Below are 26734 nucleotides of genomic sequence, written 5' to 3' on the forward strand. Positions count from 1 at the left end.
GTTAAAGAAATTCAAACATGAATCATGCTTTGAAACTACAGTCAACTAAAATGACCATTCAGTGAGTAATGTACAGACAAAAAAAAAAAAAATACCAGCAAAGTATTCAACCAACAGTCTGCAAAAGCTCTCTGTAAACATACCCTGCAAACACTACATGGTCCTCATAAAACTTCAGACACTTCTAGAACTGATGTCAAAAGATTTTCAGTTTAAAGGTTAAAAAAAAAAAGAAAGGCCTGCAGGAACCAAACTATAGCTGTGCTAAAGATTATAGTGTTTACCTTGGAATAATTCTTAACAGACAAGGAATAACTGGTCTGCTTAACTCAACAGTTATGACACAAGGTAAAGTGACAGAGCTCATTTTTCCCACAGATCTCAAACAGAGTGTGAGATGGGAGAAGGTGAAGGAAACCATCTAAAGAGGAAATTCCCCTGAACACAGCTGTCCTTAAATACACAGGTTTCTATGCGATTTTGTTGGAACAGTCCCTCTACAAAACTGAACTTGTGAAATTTTATCAGAAGGCCAGTCAAGTAAAGTTCAGTCCATTTGTTATCTTCCCTCGTATGTAGCATGAAATGCAACTGTGATTCCTACTGTCTAAAGAAAGGTGGGATTTTATACTAAATACATTTATACAAAGACTAAGCAAACTGAAGTTCTGTAGTCAAAAACCCCCAAAATTAAAGTTACATCAAAGCTTAGACTTTCTTAGGTGTAGGTGCATCTGGACAGTGTTTATCTATCTCTGCTTGAAGCAGCAGCAGCAGTCATGTTCTCTGCACAACAGATGCTTCAACCTACTGCAGAGAGAGGAAAGAGTTGAAGTTGGAATGCTCTCCAGTCACCAAGGCAGTATTTTATGCCTCCTACAATCCTCTACAGCCTGCTCCTATTTCCTGAAGAGTATTCCTGCCTCTCCCTCCATTGTATGCAAACTGAAGGACAGACTGCCTGCACATTTAGTGTCAAAAGAATTTTTAGGTATTTACAAATTAAGAAAAAAGAAAAAAAAAAGTCTGTGTGTTTCACATAACATGATATTTTAAAAAAGCCATAAGTGGCAACAATAAAAACACATAAAGTCACATTGCACTTCTAAGTTCCCTGTTCAGTTGTGGAGGAGTGTTACACCTTGAACAAAATAATTCCAAACAACTAAAGTACACAAAACTCAAATCAAATCCCCCAGTGTTAAAAGTAACTTGCTGAAAAATAGATATGGGTGCTTGACCCAGAATTATGTATCATAAATTCAATTTTCTCATGAAGTTAACTGAGCTGAGTGTATGAAGTGGACATCCATAGCAAGTATCTTCTACATATTTGCAGCTGAGGCCTCCTTTGTTTATGCAGACATATTAGCTTCAACATGGGTACAGCTGCACTAATGCAAACCTTAAGGACAAAAGTGCTCTACTGCTACAAACCAATAATTACAGCCTGTTGATATGCATAAACCTGAAATAAACCACGCATGCATATTTTTGCTTGCAGATGTGGAATGTCAGTGCAGATAGGATTTGTACTGTGGCATTGACACTGAGAAAAAAAAAAAAAGCAACCCCAAAACTTCATTAAGTCAAAATTGCCATTTATTAATATTTCTTTTAACCCATGCTATACCAAATTAAATTTTCCAAGTGCTTAACTTACAGCACTGTTTAAAAGCAAACAAACAGGAAGGCCATTTGGATGTATTCTTTATAAAATAAAACCCAAGCCTCCATGTCCAGCTTAGAAATTGCTAAAATATTCACCTATGCTCAGAAACCAGTCCTGGAAGGATGCAGTTCAAAAGCAAGTAACATTTTAAATTTAAGTGCAACCAGGAAAGAGAGTGGTAAAGTTGCTTAAATGCCAAGTGTTTGTAGACTCTGAGGTTTAGAACTACCTTATGCAAAGACTGTATCACACAAACCTTTAATGCAGATAGGTTTCCTTTTTTCTGTGTTTTCTTACTGTGAAGTGACTATTGGCCAGGATTACAAAGTTAATTATTCATACAAATCTGTAAAACAACACTGGCAACAGAAAGAGAAATTAACACAGTTAAGAATGTAGTCAGGTGAAGTTTTGCTCAGAAAAGCACTTTTAGAAGATAACTTAGAGCACAGCACGGTTATTCATCTGTGCAACTCACTGCCTTAATATTGTATCATAGAAGCAACCATGAAAACAAGCTGCCTGCTTATCTGTCCTTCTTGATGTATTTACTAAGTCAGGCCTTCATTTATGAAATTACATGCTGAACTGACTGCTATAAATAACTGCACTAATTTTAGCAACACTGAGTAATGGATGCTAAATCTGAGCAGGGTAACAGGGCAAGTTTGTCTGACCGGTAAAATCACACATCTCACAATTCCCACATTCACCAAGCGACTCATGGCTGGGCAGCCCATCTTCCACACTGCCCAGAGACACATTAGGTAACTATTTCTGGTCACCAAAACCTCAATTTTAAATAGAGGCATATGCAGCATCTCTTCAGAAAGGACTTTTCCACACCAGTAGCTCTTCTACAGAAAAAATAAAGAATGACCAAAGAAGAGAAAAAATACCCCAAACTCAAATCAAAGTTCAGAAGAGCCATTTTATTCTCTGGCTTGGTGAATCCACAGGTTATGAAAAGACTGGTTTTAAAGGCAGGATTAAAAATAGTCTGACCCCCCTTGTCAAGTCTTTAGCATCATTACCAATGTAGTATAAATTATTCTGAAGGTTAACTCATAGAATGAAGGTAAATTGCAGTACTGCACATGAGACACAATAAACACTTGGAAATGGGAGAGAGAAGAAGGGAATGTCTTACAGGAAATCGATGACAAAACTGGCAAAATGCAATGGGCAAAGACAAGTATAAAAAGAAACCCAAAACAGTTACATTACAAGACAGGAAGAGTGTGGATTTCTGAGTTTGGGAGGAGGAATAACCAGGAAGGACTTAAAGAAAAAATTCTTGAGTCCTTGCATCACACTAGTTTAAAAACAAACATGCAGAAGGGTATAAAAACTGCCATAAACTCCTGAAGCACTAAAATGAGGTGGAAATTGTCTGGCAAGCAGATCTTATTATGTGGTCAGAAAAAAAAAAAAAAAAAGGATTTGAGAATGAAGGGAAAAATGAGATATCCAGGGAAATGTCTGTGAAATCCAGAAAAAAAGATATGGAAAGATCTTCCAAATGATTGAAGGAAGTCCAAGAAATTACAGAAGTAAAGAAGTGCTGGAACCCTGGGAAGAGCAGGAGCAGGTGCATTAAGTGAGACACAAGGCAATAGAACCATTAGGTTTCAGAGCAATGGATAGCCTAGATACAAAAAAAAGGTCAGGTGCAAACAGATGTTCTCAAGTTATAAATATGAACAAAAGTAACTTGAAATGTCACTTATAAATATTTTATGTTTTGCAATTGAACCAACTGTTGAGCTGCATTTCTAATTTTTTTCCTTTGAATGCTGAGAATTGGAGTAGGAAATACTGAAAAATTGAAGGTAATTTCTTATCACCTTAAGAACTAAATAAAAAGAAAGTAAGAGTAGAAGAGAAAAGGGGCTGACACACTATAGCAATGTTCAACTTATGAAAGACTTAATAAGCTATTAACAGATGTCACAGACGTGCTTGTCCAAATGCATTATGGGCTACAGAAAAATATTTCAATGGAATATTTTCATTATTTGTAACCATGACTCTGAGAAGAATGTTTTCAGTCTTTTTATTTTGCACATGCATAGTGACAACTACATGATTCATTAACATATCCTAAATAAAACACCACAGCTACGAACTGCCTGTTTCTATCACTGATTTCCACATTCAAAGGACACCTGCTGTTTTTGTTTCTAAACCAGTTTCAAATGAGGGACATGCCTGTGATTCTTTTCATTCTACCCTGCTTGTGACCTGTTTCATCATACAATACCTTTGAACCCTTCAAGTAAAAGCACTTTTCCCCCCTCAGCATTTTAATGTTGCTTCATTTCCTTTCCCCTATTATACAGTGGAGGAAGACAAACTACAACAAACTACAGGGAGTGAACTCCTCCCACTTCCTAATTTATTCATGCATACTGCAGATCTGTGAGGAGAAGATGCCAAATCTAACATCCGTGTAACAATTTGAGCTGCTCTGAGTAGTGAGAGTCTTTCCCAGGGAAAAAAAAAAAAATCCCTTACCTTTAATTCATTTTCAGTCAGATAATTTCTGCCTCTCCTATATCATGAGCACCAGAGCAAAGTTTGCTGAGTTTCTATGTATTGTCTTTTGTGATCAACTAAGTATGGTAAAGAAATCTTTCCTGGTATCTATAAGATCAATTAAACACTGAGTATTTGCATGCAAGCTTGGAATCACAAGTAAAACTCTACTTTGTTGACACCCAAGAGGAGATGCTGCTGCATAAGCAAATGCCATGCAAGTGAAGGGTGCAGAGAATGGAAATAGCTTTGGCTGCTAGCTCAGGTTTCTGGTGCTCAGCAAGAGATAAAGGAGACAGAACAGCTCCAGGGTCACTTTAAGCTGTGCAAGCAGATAATAATCTCTAAGGGCTCATAATGTATCAGTGTTCTCCAGCAACCTGGAACAATACCTTCTGATCCCAACGGGAATGACTAGAAAACACAGTCCAGCAGATCCTGCCAGCTTTGTGTCATCTGAGAACAGTGTGGGCCCAAGAACACCTGCAAAGCCAAGGATCTGAGTCCTGCTGTGGCAGGGATAGGTTTCAACTGTTCACAAGAACCACATATTTTTGGAGAGCCCTCTGCTCAAATTAAAGTTCTTTGGAGTGGGAAATGTGGGCAGCTGATGGGATCACACATAAAATGCTGATTTTCTACTACTCCACACATTATGTTTCTATTAGGGTCTTAGCTGAATACAGCTAATGAAGTGATTTTCTTCTGGTCAGTTTGGTGATTTCAGCTGAGTTTGGAGAAGGTACAGAACAACCTTCACAACCAGAAGCATGGGATTAACTGCACAAGCTGACATGGCTCATGTAGAACAGATTTAACAGACTTCCAGAGCTGGAACTGCCTTTTCACTTCAGACTTAGTTCTTCAGAACAGCCTCAGGGAAGCCTGAATGTTGCCCACATCCACTGCCTTTTATGCCAAACAACTCCTTTAGACTGTGCTGAGGTAACACTCATCTGACAACTTTTAAGGGCAGTAATTTAAAAACCCACAGTTTTTACTTTACCATCAGGATGGAGTTTATATGCTGTTTCACTGCTGCTCATCTGAATCCCCTGCTGAATACAAGGGCTTTTGTGTAAGAACACAAATATTACTTTTTCTTCTACTACTTAAGCCTGTTACTCTGTATAGCAGTTGTAAATAGTGCTGACCTGATTACAGCCTTATTCTCATGTAATAATAATATTAATCCCACAGACTGGTACAGAAGTTCCCTACCATCTTATCTGTATTACTGGATTCAGGATTATGGTCAGTTATGTGTAAGCAGTTTCTAGGGCACTAACCAGCCCAGACTTAAATAGATTTTATTTTTAATGCAGCAAAATAATGCAGAGGACAAAATAAACCCCTGCATTATGAAATTAGCTGTTACACTGCAGACAACCTATAGAAGTAAGCAATTACCTCACTCGCTAATGACCTGTGAGAAACAAACTCTGAATGTATGATGTTTCTTAGCTACTGTTCCAGAGAGCAGTTCAATCTGTTAACTGAGCGCAGTAAATACCTAATTAAATTAAATCTCCAACAAGCCTGAGAAAAATGTATTGAAATCATTCTGCTTGTTTACAGGCATTGGTCTGAAGCAAGAGACCTATTGATCTGGTCAACTTCAAGCTTGTTCACTTCACCCGATTTAATCTGAGAAGGACAATAACTAAATTTTAGTTGGATCTCCTTTCCCACTCTCCAGGGAAATAATTTGAAGTGACTTTTGAGTTCAGGTGGCATTTGAAAATATTTCATAGGTCAAAGAAAACATTTATTTTGTTGTCACTATGGACATAAAGCTACACTAAAAATGCAAATATGGTCCCCAGTGCAAGAATTACATAGTGTGCAGACAGGGTCATATGTCACGAACTAACTTCTCTGGTGGGGGTAATAAATCAGTTATTCTGCATGATAAGGATTATAGTAATTACCAGATTTCAGTAAAGTCCTCTGTAGTTACAAACAACTGAAACAAACTGATTACCTTAATTCTGCTTCTGCCAGAGATGCCTCCATAACAGACAACTGGAACTGCTGGCAGCCAGACAAACCATAGCAGAATTGTGAAAAGATGCTAAGGCTGGCTCTAGAATTTAAGCAGCTGTGTTAACTTGGCTTTTTCTGCTTTTCTTCGGATACAATGCTAATGTAATGATCCTGGTTTTAACAGGTATCCTTGCATAGTCATATATTTCATTATACAAACATAACTTTAATATGTTAAAGCTCCATTTAGAAAGTAGTCAGTAGCTTTACTCCTTACTGTTTCTTCAGAATCACAATCTTCCTGTGTCTTGGACACCTCACAGTCTAACTTCTGGCCTCATACAGCCACAAGTGGTTAGTATTATTCTGTTCTTGCTCCAGTTTTGTCCCTGAGTTTAGAGAGCCATTGATACCATTGTTATTTTCTTTCTCTAGCATTTGTAAAGAGAAAACAAATTAAGAATTTGTTTTGTCATGCTGAACAGGACAAGTCTCTACTCTACAGACAATGACTATTTCTCTGACCACTGTCTACATAATTTTCTGCCCATTTAAACTGCACCTTTAAGAGATAAGAATGACATATAACAATCCAGATCAGATCTCACCACTCTTTATACAGTTTTTCCAACCCCTACTGAAAATAACTTCTCTGGTACCTCATAGGACTGGATTTGTTACTATGGCTCAGCCATGCTGATCCCTGAGGGTACAACACCAATTCTTTCCCCTTTTCTGTTTCTCAACTGATGAGCTCCTGGATGTCAGCATAGATTCTTGGTACCATTCTTTTAAGCCCCTTAACTTGCATGTCGTACTTCTCAAAACAGGAATCTTTTTGTATACTCAAGGCCACCTATCTTTCTCTTGTTTGATATCTCAGTATTGTATCTCAGTGTCACCTGGAGTGTCAATAACTGCATTTGTGTAAGCAAATTTCTCAAGCACACACTTTAATTCTCTGCCTGCTTGTGTTCATGTCCACCCCCCTCAATTTGGCAACAATCCAGCCAGTCCATAAATGCTACTTCTGTAGCTCAAGGGGTAGTATTGCCTCCACTAAAAAAAATTGTCACTATCAGTCCAAAAATTTCAGGACTGAAAACAACCTATGGTATATTATAAGACAAAAATTTTAAAAGGGAAAGTTGAAGTGGTCTTGCTTTATATGATATGAGATTACTAGTCTTGCCTCATCACACATGCCTTTTTAGTGTTAGGAGAAGACAGGGAGTTTTGCAAAGGTAATTTGAGGCTTCATTCCTGAAGACTGCAAATCTCACACGATGTAGATTCATGCTATAATGGCAGAGTCACTGCAAAACAATGTTGGTTAGAACAGCAAAAAAAGCTAATCTGCTGCCAACAGGTAAAGAGCAATACTTGCAATCGTTTACCATGATATGGTGGTCTGAACTGACATTTAGACTGAACACAAACTTGAAACTGCCTGTTCTAAAAATAAAAAAACTTGACATCTAAACAAAACTCCGCAAATTTACCAGGTACAAAGTAAACAAATTTTAAAAGTAACTGAGATTGAGGTCACATTCTCTTGGATCTTTCATCTTTTTTTGTGAACAAATCTTCTCCCTTTTTTATTCCACTTTGGACTCCACACAAAGCACAAAGCCTTTATCTGACCTTAAATCATCATAAAATGTAGACAGGGAAGCAGGACATGGCTGGAACTACTCATTGTTCAGTATAAGAATTACTGCCCACTGACAGGAGTCCTGCTCTTTTTCTTTCTCCTAATCACAAATTGAATTCCCATCAAAAACAAAGAAATATTTGTTGTTTACAGGAAAAAATAGCCTCACAGGAAAATTCACTAGATGAACATCTGCTTTCTCTATATCCAAGTTATGTATGCTTCCTTGAAGATGAATATCAGTTTTTCTGATTTCTCAAATCAGGCTGTTGTGCACGCTGGCTGTTTTTCACACACTCTTTTTCAATTATGTTCAGTTCTGTCCTAGTTTGGTCATTTGTACAGCCCAGCTTTGAAAACAAAAAGCCCTATAGCCTATAGTACAGAAAGTAGGATTAAAAAGAAGCCTGTTCTGGTGACAAAACCACACAGGTTGGAGGAAGAAGGCGTCATCTATGCAGCAGCCTTACCCTTCTACGCAGCCTGTCCCTCTCCTCACGGACAGCGTTCATGGTGGCCTTGGTTCTGTTGAGCTCCTCTTCTTTACTGCACAACATAGCTGTGAGGCTCTCATTCTCTTCCCGCAGGCCAGCCAGCTCCTTCTCCCACCGAGACCTCTCCTCAGACAGGTTTGGATAAAGGTCACGTCCCAGCACTCCCTCAATCTCCTCCACAGTCTGCAAAAACACAGTCATCAACAAACAGAAAAGGGCAAAGACAACTGATCAGGACTAATGGGTAGATTAAAGAGACCTGTGTGTTAACAGCAACTCTATACACTTATATATACACTCCCAGCCTCTCAATACCATTACTTTGCTTCTTTTGTTTGCTAAGTAATATCAAACAAAATTATTACTTATTTTCTTTGACAGTTTGACCATATCATTAAAACATTTCATACTGACAAACACCCAAGCAGACAAAAACATGCAAACAAAACATGTCACCTGTAAATGACAGCAATCTTGGTAGTTTAATCTCAGAATACTTTAATAACTCCTTGTAATGGGCGAGCACTGTACTTACTGTTTCCCTCCTGAATAACAGGCAGAAATGAGCAGTCTGTGAATGTGCATGGCATGGGGCCTTATTTATTGCTAGACCAATGCCACAAAAGGGCAATAAAAAGAGTGGGAGAGGATTAAAAGAGGGTTCTTCCTTCCTATGTTCTTGAGTATGTTCTTTCCTTGAGGTGACAGCAAAATAAAAGAAAGAACTCTGGCCTTGACTAGGCTTACAGGGCATGTTACAGCCCTTCTAGTACCAAAAAAAAGGCTGGATTTCTCTGGGACACAATGGCATCCAGCACTTCCTGTCCCACCTCTGCGCTCACAGCTGTGTAGACACTGCTTAGTACAAGGGACATTCAGGAATTTCCAGTGAGAGAAACTGAATGAGCACCCACCACCAGCAAGGGAATACTGCCATGCCTGAACTGACTGTCAGGCTGGCCACTAACATGCTGAAGCACAGCATAATAGCCTGTCAGGGAGCCACCTGCAGTTTGGAATCTACTACCCAGTCTATGCTGTGCCTGTGCTCTATGTCTAACTATGGAAAATACCTGCAACAAGCAAAACCACTCCAGATGTTGCCCATAAGCTTTTGAATCTCCCTGAACACAGTGTATATTGAAATGATGAGAAGAAACATGGAAAATAAAAAAATATATGACATCACTGGCAATGCAGAAAGTTTCATTTCACTGGCTAATCAAAAAACAAGTTATAGGTAAAGCCTTTACTTTTACATCTAATATGGAAGATAAGTGATGCACCAAGGTTAATAATAATCTATTTAGTTGTTTTATTCAAAAGAACATTTATATCCTGATGTGTCCCTTCCAATTCAGCATATTCTAGGAATCTATGATTCTATATATTACTGAATATTTACTGCTTTGTTTATTTCTTTAAACTGGGAGGGAGCAAAAGAACCAACTAGACTACAGCTGAAAATAATAAGCCTAGTTGGAGACACTTTTTTTTCCTGCAAGAAATCTTACCACTGTTTTCAGCATTGTCTGACTTTGAGGTATCAATGAAATTTTATTATTTGTTCAGTTTATCCTTTTGAATTGTATTTCATGTCTCTCTTACATAAAACTGCAGTACAGTTTAGAGCCACAATTATGAAACTCTATTGACAGAGTATCAGAGTACCTACACTGTAATTCTGCTTACAGATTTGGCAGGAAACTGAAATTACTTTTCTGAAAAAGTAGAGGCTTGCAATATCTCCGTGAGGTGAAAGAAGCTGCAGGTCTCCCTTGTATTAGCTTCACTTGGACCCACAGGTCTCAAATTATGACTGGGTAAATTATTTCAACACAGCACGAGGATGAGTTCACATTAATAAGCATAGGGTGGTTAATCTCACAATGTAAAGAGAAGCTCTGTAATGGAAGGAGCATCCTCTTTTGATGATGCCAGCTTTATTTTAAACAGTGCCTCTTTGTTGCTGATTTCTCCACTCCCTTCTTACACCACCCTCAAACTTCCCCTGCTCTCTCTAATGCGAAGTTCTGCTGCTGCCTCCTTCCTCCCTATTCCCCATGCTCCAGTGTTGCTGTTTTCCCAACCCCTCCCCTTCCTAGGCCACTGCTTCTCAGAGCACTACCATTAGAGCAAATCTCTGGTGTCCAATATGCTACCAACCATCCTCCATGGAAAATAAAACGTAAACACTGTACACAGATATAGCTATGTAAAATAATGCTGATTAGTTTTCTCCAAAGCAGCATTACAGAGCAGCTTTATCTGGTGTGTTGCTGCACAGCAGATAATTCAGGTATAATTTTACGGAGTATGGGATTGAATTACAATGTCATGTTTTGAGCACAGGGCAGCAGGATGTCATATCATGGTAATTCCAGTCTCGTCGCTGACACTGCCATCAGTGCCCTCTGCCTTATTTTCTTTACAGTAAGTGTTGTGTTATAGATGAGATATCAGATTGAATCAGCAAGTATCAGGTTTAAAAGACACTAAAGCAGTACTTCTTTCCATGGTGTAACTTAATGGCAAAATTTATTCCTAACAGAATTTATGGAGGCCAAAAATTCAGACAGGTCCAAAACCACAGTAGATAGAAACAAAGAAGAAGATTTCACCCATTAAAATTAAACACAAAGACATAATCTTTGGTTCAAGTTCCTACAGACCCACTTTGCTGGAAGTATCTTTGAAGGAAGGAGAAGAACATACTATGCATGTCATTTTTGATGCTGTCTTTCCATTAGCGTCTGCCACTAGGTAGATGGACTTTTGATCCGACCCAGTACAGCTGTTCTCATATTCTAAATGTTTCAGGCTTGGAAATATTTACAGCTTCTTTAATCAGCATAATTTTAGTGGTTAGGTATCTGTCACTGATGTGATCTCCGGAATAAGCAAAGCATTAACCAGACTATTCTGTGGAAATTTTCTTAAATCCTTTTCTTAAAGTATGCTTTTGTAACTGTTCAGTTAGTAAGACATTCTAATAAATTTAATTTCAAGGTATTTTCAGTTTCTGTAGGGCAGAAACAATTGAGACAGCTAGGGTGACGTAATTTGTATAAAAGAAGCAAAAAGTAATTCAGCAGCAACTTCAATAAAAGGGACCCAGTGAAATTTAACCACCAAAGCTGAAGGATTTAAAACACTTAAATGCATCAGTCTATTGCTGAAGAAAAAAGCCAGTAGCCAAGGCAAAAGGTAGTCAGAACACTTCAGGTTTCCATTCACAATTCCACCCACTTTAAAATTCTCTCCATTTTTTCTCTGAGGAAACATGAAAGCAGAAATGGCCTGCAGCCAGGGGTGCAGCCAGGGTGGAGAGGGGCTCTATGTGTGGGTTTTGCTCTGTTAAACACATCTCACTTCAGATACCTCTGTGGGCCTCCACAGGCTGATCTCTATTTCCCAGAATCCACAGTCTCTCTTTTGGTGAATAGTGACCTCTGAAAAGAGTTAACCCTAAAATTCCAAACAGTAATTGGCAACACTCAAAGTACCGATCCTAATCCTCTGAGACACTCAAATAAACTGCTTTAATACTGATCCCAAGAGACCAGAAGTCATACACACATTCTTCAAATTACTACTCAACATTAATTGCTTTATATTTTGTTATATTCCTCAGGCACCACCAGGGAGAGAAGGAACTTTTCCCAGTAGTAGGACAAAGGGCTGTCAAAGCCATCTAGAATGGTCAGAGACCTCCTCACTGCAAGACCAAACTTGTCAGTACAATTTTTCTTGTATAAATGAGTCACTGACACCTTTCCACCTGACACAAAAAGCTTGTTCATGTCTTCCCCTGTATATAGGAAGATTCTCTGTGGCTCTCTGATCCTGAACTGCAGTGCCTTTTGTTACATGTGCCAGCAAACATCCATCTCCTTGATCTGTTACATTCACAACATACAGATATCACTTGAATTTGTTCCTGAGGCTGACTTATCTCATTTGAACGAATGCACAACCAATGCTTAGTGTTAAATTAGCTTTTGCTGTGCTGTGGGGAATGGTGTTCCCCAATTTAGTGTTCCCACTGAAACAACTCCAAACCACCCCCAGTTCACTCACTTCCCAGTCTCCAGTGGAGGGATAGAAAGGGAAATCAGAGGCATAAAAGGCAAAGATTGGGGGTTGAGATAAGAACTATTTACTGGAAATAGCAATGAGGTAAGAAAATTAATAGTAACAGCAAAAATACTAATAGGGGAGTGAACAAGAAATGGGCAGTTTGCACATGAGTTCTCACCCCCAAGAATACATGACGAGGAAGGGACCCCTTCCCCCCTTCCTGGAAAATGAGGGATATAAGATAACCTGGCCATGCCCCGTCCTGGCTACTGCAAAAATTAGCCCAGTCCTGGCCGGAATCAGGACAGCTTTATATTTTAAGGTAGCCAATCACAACTTAGCCAAGCACAAACATACACAGTCTGTTTTCAGTCACTGGTCAATGATTAGCTGTAGGACCTTGGGCAGGTGAGAACAAAATTGCTTAAGAAAGTAAATTAACTGTTGAGAATCCCCATTTCTCTTATCTTTGAAATGAGCACAGGACAAATACATTTCTGATTTGAGGTCCAAAGTAGCTCCTCCTGTACCTTGGAAGGTGAGAACAGGTGTGTTACTACTTACAAACACACACTGTGAACTTGAGTTGACTCCTGTAAAGTACTTTTAACACCTTTGGAAGCAAAGTGTGATTATGATTATTACAGAAGTGATCAGGTGTCTCAGGCAATGAACACGCTGCATTTTAGAGCCTAATGTTACTATTACCTTAATAGCTAAATCACAGTGTTCGCTGGCAGTAGTGAGTTGTTCAATGTGCCTGTCCACTTCTGCCACCGATAAACTGCAGCTGCTTTTCTTCCTCCCACAGACAACATTTTCCAGACCTGTCAGCACTCTCTGCAGTTCTGAATTCAAGTCACTACAGTTATCTAAAAGAAAGCAAGACAAAACAAAACAAACATCACAACAATTAGTGACTCAGTGAAAAAACAAACTCTTAACCAGAAGTGTCTGCTGCAGAACAGCCAGGACCGATACTGTTCAAAGAGTGTCCTTGCACTCTTGCCACTTTTCCCTCAACAACTGATAGGCTTAAGTACCATAATCACATCAACTGAAATCATGAGCTACTTCTCATCTGACAAACAACACCCCACAGCTTATCTGAAGTGTTCATTCTTTCTTCAAAACTCCCTGTTTTCTGAAGAACATTTCAAGATATTACATGCTTACATTCTGTGACCTTTTTATGTTGTTCTTTTGGCCATTCAAGGTTTATTATCCTGATTTTATTTAAGTCATACATTCGTCACTGTAAATACAAGATTCTTCTGTCTGGTACATTCAGGGATGTTATGACTTGATGTTTTTCAGAGGAATTTTTGTGGTTGTACTTAGGTGTGGTTGTACTTAGGTATTGCCTGATTTAAAAAAATCGTGGTGTTTACAGAAATGATCCCTACCAATCACCTTAGAACCTGTGTTTTATTTTAACAGCTACTCCTTCAGATAAAATGGCAGAATATTCAGGGATCATATCACCACAGCTTATGTTTCATACTACAACCATATTACCACTTATAGAACAATGCTATTTTAATTATAAAGTATCACAGAGAATTATTTTCTTTCCTGTCTTTAGGCAAACCTCTTCTAGTGCCCACTGCCCACTTATGTGAAAACAAGTGAGTCTCTGCACCTTGCTAGCTCACTCCATAAATTATTTTTGTTTCTCTTAGGTTCACCTCTGGTGATGGACAGTGGCAGATCCTAAGGCAGACCTGTGGCAGAATTCACCCTTGTGCTGTCTCTTGGATGTGCCAGTCAGTATTTCTGGCTTGCTAGGTCAGAGTCTGCAGTAGCTACCCACAGCAGAGCACACAGGGGGTGCACTATGAGGTGGTAGCACACCTGCAGCTCTTCTATCCCACTAAAAACAGCAGCAAGCATTCTTGGTGGAGGCTGTGATTCCTGTACTGCTGCTACGAACGCTTCAGCATGGTCAGAACTTCGTGGTAGTCTCACAGCTGTGGTTCTTGCAGAGCACTAAAGCAGTGTGGCATTGAACTGGGTTGTAATTTTAACATACTTGAGTCACCAGATTATTGCAGAACTGCCTTGAAACCTCCCTCTGCAAGGGAAAACTGAGAGCTGATGGATGAAGGAATAAGAGGAACAGAAAGTAAAAAACTGCAAACCCATTATCATTAACCTAACTCCACAGCCTAATAGACATAAACACAAACCTACTGCTGACCAAAAAGAAGAGTTTAGAATGATGTTACAGCATTGCATGAAAAATTTGAATGGAAAACATATAAAGTTTTTTCTGGGAAGTAATTTGACTAATTCCTAATTAGCAGCCACCCATGTGTTACAGTAGTACCAAAAAAGCCCTTCATAATAATACCACCACTCACTCACAAGCAGAATATTGCAAGCAGGATGCTTACTTGTAAAAACCTTGTGTTTTCTATGCTTGAATTTGCTTTTTTCCATAACATCTTCTGTAATAATAAAACCTTGTACATTTAAATAACCTTCACAAGACTTTGTCTGCTGGGATTTGTTTTGACTGTGACATTTGCCCAATAAAATAAATAGTTTACAATGTGAGAACCCCATTTCTGACAGAAAACCAGCACAGCCCAATCACAAGCTCTGCAAGACATACTGGAGAGCATTCACAATTCTAGCTCTCCATGTTTTATTGCCTGTAGCAACAGAGCAGCAGATCCACATGCATTAGAGTGTCGTGAGGTATTACTGGTTTTACTAAGTCACTGATTACGGGCACTCACTCTATCAGGGCAGTAAGCAGATCATGTACATGGGTTATTAGAGCATGATTTTTTATCCTTATATACCTATATCTAGAAGGATTTTAAATCATGCATATTCCTGTATCTATATATGTGTGTGTGCAATTTATTTTCACAGGAATATGGAAACAACATCCAAAAAGGACATAGTCTATGGATAGAAGGTAAATATGGAAGAAATGCAGGAAACTCTAGAGAGAACGTTCTTACTTTGTCCATTGTTGTCTGTGAGCCTACCCTTCAGGGAAAGGCAGCACCCAAGATTTGCAGATGCTTGTGGTCAAAGGAATGATGTAAGTCAGAGGGTCCACAGAAGCTCACAAATATACACTTGGCATGGAAACTGGGTCAGGTTAGGCCCTGACCTACTATATAAGCACATGGCAGTGGCTTTTGGATGAAGTGGGAAAGGGAAGAGGGAGAAAGGGGAGATAGAAAGAGAAGAAGAGAGAAGGAGAGAGACAAAGAGAGAAGAAAGGAGAAGAAGAAAGCAAAAGAGAGATTAAGATCACCAGTCCTGGCTCTGGCATGATTCAGTTGTTCAGGATGCTGGGTTGCACATGCAAAGCAAGCAACCTGGGCTTTGTGGACCTTTTTACAGGTAAGTTTTCCCCACTCTGGATACAAGTTTCTCCCTTTCTATGCAAATTAGTTATCATGGGTAATCTGTTCTTTCAGACCTTTCTGAATGTCTGGGAGGGCTTCTGGGGTCTTAGGTGACCTGGATTCCGCTCTACAGCACATGACCCCTTCTCAGCTTCATCCCCGTGCTGGTGGTGTGCTGTGTTGCACTCATGTCCTGGAGCTGAACAAGGACACTTGTCTCTGAAGAGTGCTGCCTGTTACCTCTGTATGGCTCTTTCTCCAGCCGCATCCTGTTCCTCCTCAGAGTGTGTTATTACCAACAATCCTTGGCTGGCTCCAGAGCTATCTGTCTGTTGGTTTTTGAGACAGAAACGTTATCCCCCTTATCTTCTAGGTCTCTACACTTTACATCATTCTACTGCCATGTTTTTCATTGTTAGAACAAACTTAGACAACTTGCCATTTATATCCACAAACCCTGGTTCAGCTTCACTTCATGAAGACAAAATAAACCCTGAAAAACAAATTAGTTTCTTCTTTTCTTTTCTTGGTAAGAAGAAAATTAAGGAAGAAAAAACTCTCATATTAGAATCTGTTCAAATAGGAATTTAACAGTAAGCACTAGCTTTTGAAAGTAAAACATTAACTTCTTTATAACTTTAAAAACCTCTATTAAATATTTTTAATTCCTAGGTCAGACACTTCACAGCTACATTATTATTAATACTGTTGTACCAATATTTGTAGAAATTGTAGACATGAAAATACAAATGTGCTGTTGCAGGTCTTGCACTCATAAACAATATAGTATAGAAAACAGGAATAGACTTCTGAAGAGAATTCTGGAAATCTGTCATAGTAAGGATTACACCAGAATTCTGCTATGCTGCATGCCGGGTTGGTTCAGTTAGGGGTTTTAATAAATGTTAGTTGTCGGTTCTATGTACCCCCATTTCCCCCCACGATGGTTCGTTCCGAGTCACTCACCATTGGAGCTTTCCCATGTCAGTCTTGTAGTCACCCCCTGTTCATTCCTGAAAGTTCTGGGTCAGTCATCCCACCCTTGTATTCCTATTCATCCCGGAACCCTGTACCCACCTCTGTTATGTTCCCGTAGGCTGCCGTGGTCCACGAAACTCCCCTGTTGTCTGTCCCCATTGGGTGAGGGGGGCTCCCGCCCCTGTCTGCCCGCCCCCTATATAACCCCATGCCTCCTTTGTCCGTGCGCGCGCTAGAGACGCCGCTCCAGCCACTGCAGCGGCCATGCGGGAAATAAAATTCTTCAGCCAGGCAGGACAAGGTGTGCCTCCCTCGTCCCTTTGCCTCCTCTCAGTGTACGGCTACGAAACTGGCAAACCCATGCGGAGGCTCAGCCTTAGAGCTCCGCACACACGTGGCAGCCCCAGTCTCTCCAAAGGGCAGCACTAGCTGGGCTTCCGAAATGCCCAAGACCAGAGAGAAAAAAGAAAAGCCACACTGCTAGAAGGTCTGCTTCTGGGGAAATGAAGGCTCAGGGGGGACCTTACTGCTCTGTACAACTGAGAGGAGGCTGCAGTCAGGTGAGGGTCAGACTCTTTTCCCAGGTAACAAGTGACCAGACAAGAGCAAACAGCCTCAAGCTGCATCAGAGCAGGTTTAGATTGGATATCAGGAAAAACCTGTTCATGGACAAGGTTGTGAAGCATTGGAACAGACTGCCTAGGGGATGCATGGAGTCACCATGCCTGAAAGTGTTCAAAAACTATATGGATATGGCACTTGAGGACAATAATTAAATTTAATGGTGAACATTGTGGTGGTTCTGGGCTGATGATTGGACTCAATTATGTCACCAATTTTTTCCAAACTTAATGATTCTACGATTCTACAATCAAGGCACAAAGATTACTTCACATGTAAGTTCACAGTCGTATAGAAGCTCAGAATCAATTGTGATTAATGCATCCTACATTCATTCATTTCCTCACCAAATGCTTTGATTTGCATTTCAAAAGCTATGATACCTTTCTGCTGTGGGAAGTCATCACTTCTGCTGAGAACTCACCCACATCTGCAGTGACCATGGTGGACTGGTTCTCTGGCACTGAGACGGAGTTCTGGTCCATGCTGCGTGAGTCTTCATTAACCTCTTGCTGGCTTTGGCTCAGCTCTGACCGCAGCTCTGAGTACTCGTCCTCCTCCCTGGCAGAGAGAGCAAAGGCAGAAATTAAATTCTCTGAGGAAAAGTGCATTTTTGCGACACTCATTTCAGACCTGTAAGCTGAGCCACAGGATCCAATTCACATGAGTGTTTTGTCCAGTAGAGATGACTTTAAACTCTTCACTGCAAAGCCACTGTGCCATGCCCGTAACAAACCACTTGCAGCAGTCGGTGCCTGGCTTTCATTTCTTTATTCCCAGATTCATTATTTCTCTTGGCCACTGGAGAAAGAAGCAATGGGTGGAACTGAGTGCTACCAAGGATGTGTGCAAGGACACAGGCTGCTCTGCAGTAACTCCCCATCTGATAATTTACACAAATCAGCACAAGTGGCTTTGATCCTAAAGTGGATTTAGACATAACTGGTTTTGGTCTCTTTCTCAGTTCAAGGATGTCACCACCTCATGTGCAAAGTAATCATGCACATGCATGTACCTGCATATGTGAATCAAAAATGCTCTTAGAGACAGGTTGGTTTTTTATTTCCTCTTCCCAAAAGAGAGAGGAACAGGTAAGTGAGCACTGCACTGAACTGCTGGAGTTAGTGTAAAAGGAAAACCCTCAGTTACCTAGGTTTTAGTTTATTTGTCAAGCTGGTTCGACTAAAATAATTGAGGACACAGAATACTTTAGCTAAAGCTAATGAGCTTAAAAAATTAGGGCTTTTCTCTCCCGTCTCCACACAAAGAGTTCAAAGCACTGGGAAGGAAGATAAGTAAATGAATAATAGCTTTGCTTGAGAACATTTGTAAACATTTTTTCTTTTGATCCATTTGCTGATTTGACTCAGACTTTTTTTTTTTTTTTTTTTTTTTTTTTTTTTTTCTTTCATAGCAACTGTTTTTACATTAAAGTATCTATTTTAAACATTGGAAAAATACCGGTTTACCCAGGTGCAGGGCTCCTCTGATAGAAAACAAACAGCAATCATTTTGTTGCACACTAAATCACATGCAGAGATTAATTTTGCTGCAGATTCAGCAGAAAAGTGTGAGAATGGAACCGTCTGGACTTGGAAACAACGAGAAACAGCAAAGACCTATCTGGGTATCTGCATCTGGGAGGGGTATCTATAATGTTAGGTCTGTTGTGTGTATGCTACATGGTGATGAGTGTTTCTTGCAGGATTCAGCCTGGAGGTATGTCTCGATTTGTCAAACAGCAGACAAGATGGTCCACACATGCAGGCATCAATGACAAAAGTAAAGTCTGCTCTCAGAGCTGCAGAGGCGAGAACTTATGTACCTCAATAAAACCCCAAAAATGATTTCCAGCTTGCTTGCCAAGCAGGGTTTCCCAAGGTGGTGAGATGCAATTTCTACCATGCTCTTCTAGCCCTTACATTTGCTTCACTGCAAAGAAAGTGTAACTTTAGCAGAAGTACTTAGTGGCTACTGTTACTAAACAAAATGCAGACCAACTGGTTAACACTGAGATTTACATCAAAGCAAAGTCTTAGAAGTACCATGCAATGCTTGTTTAAGACAGTGATAGAACCTAATCACGAATAGCAGGAGTTAAAACAGTGTAATGAAGACACATAAGCATCAGTTAATGTTCCATGAGACAGTTTGTTATTAGCCACAAAAAAAGCCACTAGTAATTAGCTTTAGACAAAACAATTACCAAGCACTCAAACAATTGTAATTTTTCATCTGAAGGTAATTGATTTTTTTAATTTATGAAACAATTAGTCTTACATTTTTAAAACCCGAATTACCTCTACAAATGGATAAAAAGCTCTACTGGCCCTAAAGCAACAGCATACATAATAATAATTTCTCAGCACTCTTCTTTGGGTCTTCTTGCACATATTTTTTTGTTTAGAATACAACACAGCCTCGTCTAGCTAGCTCTAGTTCTGGGTTTTTCAGATTAAGTGCCCCTCAGTATCTTGGGACAGTGAAAAGTACATCATGCAGTAGGTCTCTCAGCCTTCTCAAGCCAAAAGTCAGTTTCTAAATGAACTAATGCTTTTAATGGCTGACCAGAAAGATCAGAAATCCCTTTCTGATAAAGCGGCAGCAAGGTCCATCAGTGCCTCCAACACCAGAGAACAGACTGGAAACAGACTGAGGGCAAGAATAAGGGGGAATTCAAGGGCAGTGATACATCACAAATATAAATTTTGCCTTTAAAACTGATGCTGGTAGTAACAAAAGATGCTGTTTGAGATTTTTCTTTCTCCAAAACAGGGGAAAGAGTTCTCCAGTGGCACTGGAAAGGCAAGGTGCTCGACAGCTGACAATGACCAGCCACTGGACTCCAGCCACACCACCCAGAAGGTGGAAACATTACAACTTCCTTATTGCTGCCATTAGCAACAGCCTGGTTGTAAAAAGCAGGCATTTGCACTGTTATGGGCCCTGATGGTCCCACTTGCTGGAATGTCATGGTAAGTCGGGGACAATTAAGACCAGATCAAGCCATTCCAAACAGAGAGGATGAGAGGATTGGAGAAAAATGCCTGTGGTTTTCAGTTACTTCTGCACCAATTGTTTTCTTCACAACAGGTGCAACCAAGGACCAGTGTGTTGCACAGATGCTCAGAAAAATTTGTTCAAACAGTGAGCAAAATTACACATTTTTAAGCATCCTTTCACACCACAGCACACTGGCAAAAGGTACATGTTCTCTTCATGGCTGCAAACAGTCCATAGCTTTGTATTACAGGTGCCAGCAGTTTTTCAACAATCATTTAACTTAAACAACTGTTTTTAAAACCTTCTAAGACCCTCAGATAGAAAATATTACAGGTGTATGTGCACAAATATTGACTGCACTCTGTGTACAAACACTTGAGGTCCCTCTGAACTAGTTCATTGTGAACAAATAGTGACACGCTTGAGATGGCACAGAAATTAATCACTGAGGGCAAGTGGAGCTAAGCATTGTGTGCTGAAGCCAACATTATCACACCCACACTGCCCTTTGAATTGAATCCAGTATGTGCCAAGTTCCACCTAGCACATATTCCACCTAGAAGCCAGAATTAGACCTTCAGGTCGCTGTGTAAATGTGACTGTAAGTGCTGTGTGTTATTTCTTCTGATGCTGTAGTCTCTTTGCTACTCCTCCATTAACTTCTAACAGTTTCTGAACGTACCTCAGATTAAAAGTTGTAAGTCTGAACAAATTATTTTACAGTAATGGCTTATAAGCTTCTTGAAAACTGCTTCAAGTAATTCTTAGCAGGCACCAACACTGAACAGAGTATATTTCTGTCTGGTATTGTTATAGTTGCTTGTTATTTTTAGAGTTGCAGGGATGCACCCAAACAGCCACTGGTTTAGAACTAAAAGCAATTAGACATCTCTCTTTTCCTTTTCTTGAACCTCAATTTGACATCTAAGAAAAACTGTTAGTCACATGCTGAAGTTACAGTTGATTTTGACAGCTAAACAAATTATTAAGAAAAAAGAGTCAAGTTTGAATGAATCTAAGTCAATACTAAAAACTTCTTTAGTCAGAAATTTTCACCTTAAATGTAGATATTATTACATTTTAGTACTCTACTGTATAATTTCTAAATAGTTTTTGTCCTTCAGAGTTACTGGTTGTGTCCTTTATGTCCAAGTATTTACAATATGACTATAACTAGGAAGATCCATTCAACTGGTTTTCCCTCTTCTAGCCTGTACACACTTTGAGATAAAATTGCATGCACTTTGTCAAAGGACAGAGATCTTTGGCAACAGAGGCTCATCTACTTGCACATGAGTATTTGAGTACTGGAACTCATTTTTTTCACTTGATACCTGTTTTTGGAGGGGATTTCAAACCAGCTAGGCTGTCTGGAGCATCAGCAGTAGGGAGATGAGACAATTGCAGATGAATGCTGGCTTGCTCCCCCCCAAGCATGGTGAACTCATTTTCCTCAAGGAATGCTGGAAGAATGCAGAGCAAGAGCTGCAGCTAAATTCATGAAACCACACACATGGACCCAAGAAATGGCTAGCAAACCTAGAAAAATCCTGTAAACTTCTGAAAATATTCCTGTAAGATTACTGCTCCTGAGATCAGCGTATCAGACACACCTGGGAAGAGACACATGATTGACATGTGACTTAAGCTCTCTCCTGTCCCAGAAAAGCTGTGGCTGCCCCATTCCTGAAAGTGTCCAAGGCCAAGCTAGATAGGGTCCTGAGCCACCTGGTCTTGTGGAAGGTGTTCCTTCCCATTGCAGGGGTTGGAACTAGATGGTCTTTACAAGTCCCTTCCTACCCAAACCACTCCATGATTCTAGAGCTGGCATTACTAAACCACATGAGCAAAAGCCATTACAATTCTAAACTCTGACACTGCAAAAGCAAAAAACCCCCAACGCACACCAAAAAACAGAGAGAAAAATTCTCAGAATGGAGAATATTAACCAGCTTATACAGCCTGCCAAAACTCCTCCTCAAACTGTTGCAACACCTTATTCAGATTTAAAAACATGGTGTCTCCTTTCTTTCTGTCCTACATTCTGAGGGCACTGTTCACATTCAAATAAATAGAATACAATTTAAAGAGTATAGTCAAATACCCTCCATGAAGTTCTGGTTTCTTCTAATTGTTTCCAAAATATTTTTGTGTTTAGGAACTATAAAGAATGTCATAGAGTAGAGGTACATGAAGCTACACATTAGTTATTTTTACAATCTAAAATCATTATGTGAAAAGGAGAGTCACTGTGTCACCATTGGGGAAACATTAATCTGTTATGCTATTTATGTAAACTCTGCTTCCAGAAAGACAGCCCAAATTTTGTGACAGCACAAGTAAAGCCTCTGCTCAACACTACCTTCAAGTTTCAAAGAGACAAATCAAAACTAAAATCCTCCTGTTTTAGAGGAAAGTGTAACTGCTGAGGCCCCAGCAGGGCCATGGTCCCAGAACACTTCCACTCAGGACTGTTCTGTTCCAGCTCAGACTCAACAGTCCCCAGAGCCAAGGGTGGAGTGCTGTGAGTCACACCTGTTCCAGCAAGGACAGCAACTACACCACCCTTGCTCTGTGGGATGCACAGACAGCTTCTCAAGACTGACACATGTGGATCCCAGAGTGTATTTACAGAGAGCCACAACAGGAGTTATCAGTTTTCCTTCTTTCAGCTGGTTTTACAAACCCTGTGGAATCCCTTCAGTTTCCATTTTCAGTTGAAATATTACTCCTCTGTTCCCCAGATACCAAATTATTGGCCTGACAAAGAAAATAAGCTATTTCCATCATTAAAAGAAACAAAAAGAGCCACTAACTTAACAAACATTATTTGTTCTTACTAATAAAACCAAAGTAAATAAAACCAGATGAGGCATTCCAGCTGTCTGAGCAAAACAAGCTCTCATATGATTGAATTAAACTGGAGTGGCATGACAGTGGTGTGGTACCTGTTGCAGCAGTATTGCTCTGATGCCTTTAAAGGCCAGAACTGCCCAAAAGGGACAGAAAAACTGCATTTTTCATAAGAAGCAACATGTACATCCCATCAGGCTTGGTTCTTACACCTCATGTTCCTGCGCATGTCACAGCTGACTTATTTATGGACATGGTTAAACATTCAGAGGTATCCACCTGATTCCAGTAGTTCATAATTGTACACTAGTTGGCATTTACTTTGCCACAAGGATTCCAAATACACCATTTTTATGAATTCTATGTAATATTCTTCTTAAATGTCATCGAGTTTTTCTGTCACTCAAGAAGGAAAATAATCAGTGCAGCTCTCATGCTTTCTCAGATTTTGCTTTTCAACTAATCTTTTCAAAAGACAAATGGAAAGTTTGTCTGCAGAGGTATCAAGCATAAATGAAGAAGGGAGTCATGGGGATTTTTTTCAGAGAACTACTACCAGCAGAGAACTACTGGAAAATCTCACCATGACCATTGCTAGCTATGATCATCTCATAGGCAACGTACTTATGCTCTTAAATAACACGAACATGTGATTCTAACAAAGCTTTAGTAGTGGTAAATATGTATGTGATGGTATTTCCTCTCATTTATGGTACATCAAACATTCTTCTTTTTCCATTCTAATATTTTAATGAAAGATTAAGTGAGTAGTTGTAACAACGCTGCCTTGTGCTAGCAGAAGTATTTACAATGAAGAAATGAAGCAATTACCAAAAAAAAAAAAAAAAAAAAGCACAACTAATAGGTAAAGGAAAACTGAAAATTGGCTACATGGCCAGAGTACCGCATCAACATTACCCAAAAATGTATCAAATCTAACTTGACATTCCCTGGAAAATCCAGAGATCCTGACATATCGTTGCATCCTCACTAGGTAGACTTTAGGAAGCTCCTTCTGCACTCTAGTCCAACTTTCCCACATTGAAGATAATATGCAAAAACAAGTGAGGAAAAATGCTTCCACGTAGTCAAACATGAAGTTTATTTTAACAACCTAGTGTAATACCTCAAGCTTTGCTGCTGAACAATCAGGCAACAAGATGATTTGTACCATTGTGTTTTGTCAAAAAAGCCAGCACAAGAAGAGGTAAAACCTACCAATATCTATTTGAACCATATCTTTCCCACAAATGATTTTGCTTAGGTGATCTACAGGAGGCTGCAAAATAAAGTTAAAAGCAGAGGGTCAAATTGGGTGTCTTCACCTTCCTTTATACACTGTTGCTATCACTTATATGGCACACTGGCACATTACAAAAAGGAGTATTTAGATGTCATGGCACATGTTTTGCAGTGCTTGTCAACTTTTGCGAAGTGTGGCTTTGCCAAAGAGAAGGTAGCACTTCTTGGGTGCCTGGATGATACCCTGCAGAATACTCACCTTAATTATGGGCAGCTATTCTGTACCCGTTATGACAAGCCTGAAAGTCGTCATCATATTAGAGTATAACTCACACTATGTCTTGCATGAGTCTTGCCCTGGCCCAGAATCCCCAGGAAGCTGCAGTACCTTATGGTTGCTCCCTGCAGCCGATCGATTTTCTTGTTGAGCTCGGCAATGATGCTGTGCAGCTCTGTGATCCGCTCCTCGTAGCGCAGCGTCGTTCGCTCCTGCACATCCTCGTGCTCTCTCATCAGGTGGGACTGCTCACACTGCAGCAGAGAAGCAAGGAAACAGAAAGGCTGTTATGGACAACTGCAGGGAGATTGGGCACAGGGCAGGAGTGCACTGCACTATGGTTTTCTTACTCGTCAAACCAACGGTGCCTTAGCAAGAGAAAAGGACAGACACAAAACACTGACAGCTACAGACAGGTAGGTAGTTACAATATTTGAGGAACTGACAGACTATGCAGCACACTTCTTTTGTTTGGTTTTTTCCCAAAGAGAAGTTGCCATTTCTGCTTGGGAAAAAAACCACTATTTGCAACTCAAAATAGCTAGAAAATATATAATCGTTGAATCCTAGGATCTTCCCAATATGGTCTGAATTAGAACAAATCCTACAGCAGAAACCACATTATTATAAACTAATCACACTTTGAAGCTATAGCTTCTTCTCTAGTGTAAGTACTTCTTTTTCTTAATGTTTATAGGTAACACAGCATATTTTTAATATGTTCGTAATCTCCAATAAAATGCTCATGATCTGAACAATTAAAAAGCTACATGGCTGTTTGTTTTTCATACATATCACAAAATAGTCCTTCTTCCTTCACACAGTATTTTAAATGTAGACTCCCTGGCTTACTCTTCAGGCCAGCACACGCTCTATTTCAGTTACAACAAACCATTACAAACCATGGCAATTACAAGCCAGCACTGCATGCTGATTGAAGCTTTGCTTTGATTTCTAACATTTTGCTTCTGACCCCCTTCAGCCAAGCCTCCTTGCAATCACACAATGCCAAGTATCATGCTGTCAAAAAAAGAAAACTCACAAGCCATTTAACAGTATAAAACCCAAACTACTTAATTGAAGAGATGCAATGTAAAATCCTAGCATTTCTAAGGGCCAAAATTGATGGTAATATTGGAGGTCCTCCAAAACTGCTGAATCAAACATGTTTTTTTTCAAATCAAGTAAACACTCTATACAAGCTAACTCCCTAAACCCTTCGGACTACACAAAATAATAAAGTAGTAGATGTGCCAGAATTTTCATAATTTGCTCCCATATTTTTTGCCACTTACATTCACAGCTTGAGAACATAAGCTACATAAAAGACTGCTTCAAAATTAAAATTTAGAATAAGCTTCAATAATATTTTTATTTTGAACTTTAAATTTATACCACAGTTTTTAACTTCCATGAATATGCACATTTAAAAGTAGCACAGACATAAGAGCACCCTTCCACACACTATAACAAAATAGTTTCTACCTTCAGCTGTGATAAAAATCACTTTCACCTGCATTACGAAAAACAGATCATATTATCACACTGCAAAGGAGAGGAAAGGAACACATTTCACAAGACTGATAATGTTCATTTGGCTTAGAAAACTTCATGTTGGCAACTGATACGGCTGTACATGTAGGCTATGACGACAACTCTTTATCATAGTATAATTCTACAGCTTATTTCTCATATTTCCACATCTTAACATTGTATCTTTCTAAAGAAGTACCACAGCTTTCAAAGTGCAGAAATAACACAGAGAAAATGTTTCACAAAAGCTTTAGAGCAGATTTAGGGGCAATAAAGAGTTGCTTCTTCAGCCTTTCTAAACCTGAATTTCCTCTGACACACATATGCCCACAAATGCTACCTCAGCATTATCAAGATCAATCTATTATGTGCTCTTGTGGTTTTTTTAGCTTTTAAACCAAAGGGATGTTTCAGATAGAGTGTATAATAATT

The 26734-nt window shown here is 39.5% G+C and overlaps 1 protein-coding gene across 1 annotated transcript in view; it reads right to left on the bottom strand.

Annotated features, from left to right (window-relative positions):
• MCC (MCC regulator of WNT signaling pathway) overlaps positions 1-26734 on the bottom strand; it is a 189553-nt gene that overhangs the window by 36401 nt on the left and 126418 nt on the right. The window contains 4 exon segments of the mRNA XM_054004021.1: positions 8321-8527; positions 13133-13296; positions 17819-17955; positions 24881-25023. Of these exon segments, the coding sequence (XP_053859996.1) occupies positions 8321-8527; positions 13133-13296; positions 17819-17955; positions 24881-25023 (651 nt within the window).

This window comes from Vidua macroura, chromosome Z, assembly GCF_024509145.1.
Source record: "Vidua macroura isolate BioBank_ID:100142 chromosome Z, ASM2450914v1, whole genome shotgun sequence".
NCBI lineage: Eukaryota > Metazoa > Chordata > Aves > Passeriformes > Viduidae > Vidua > Vidua macroura.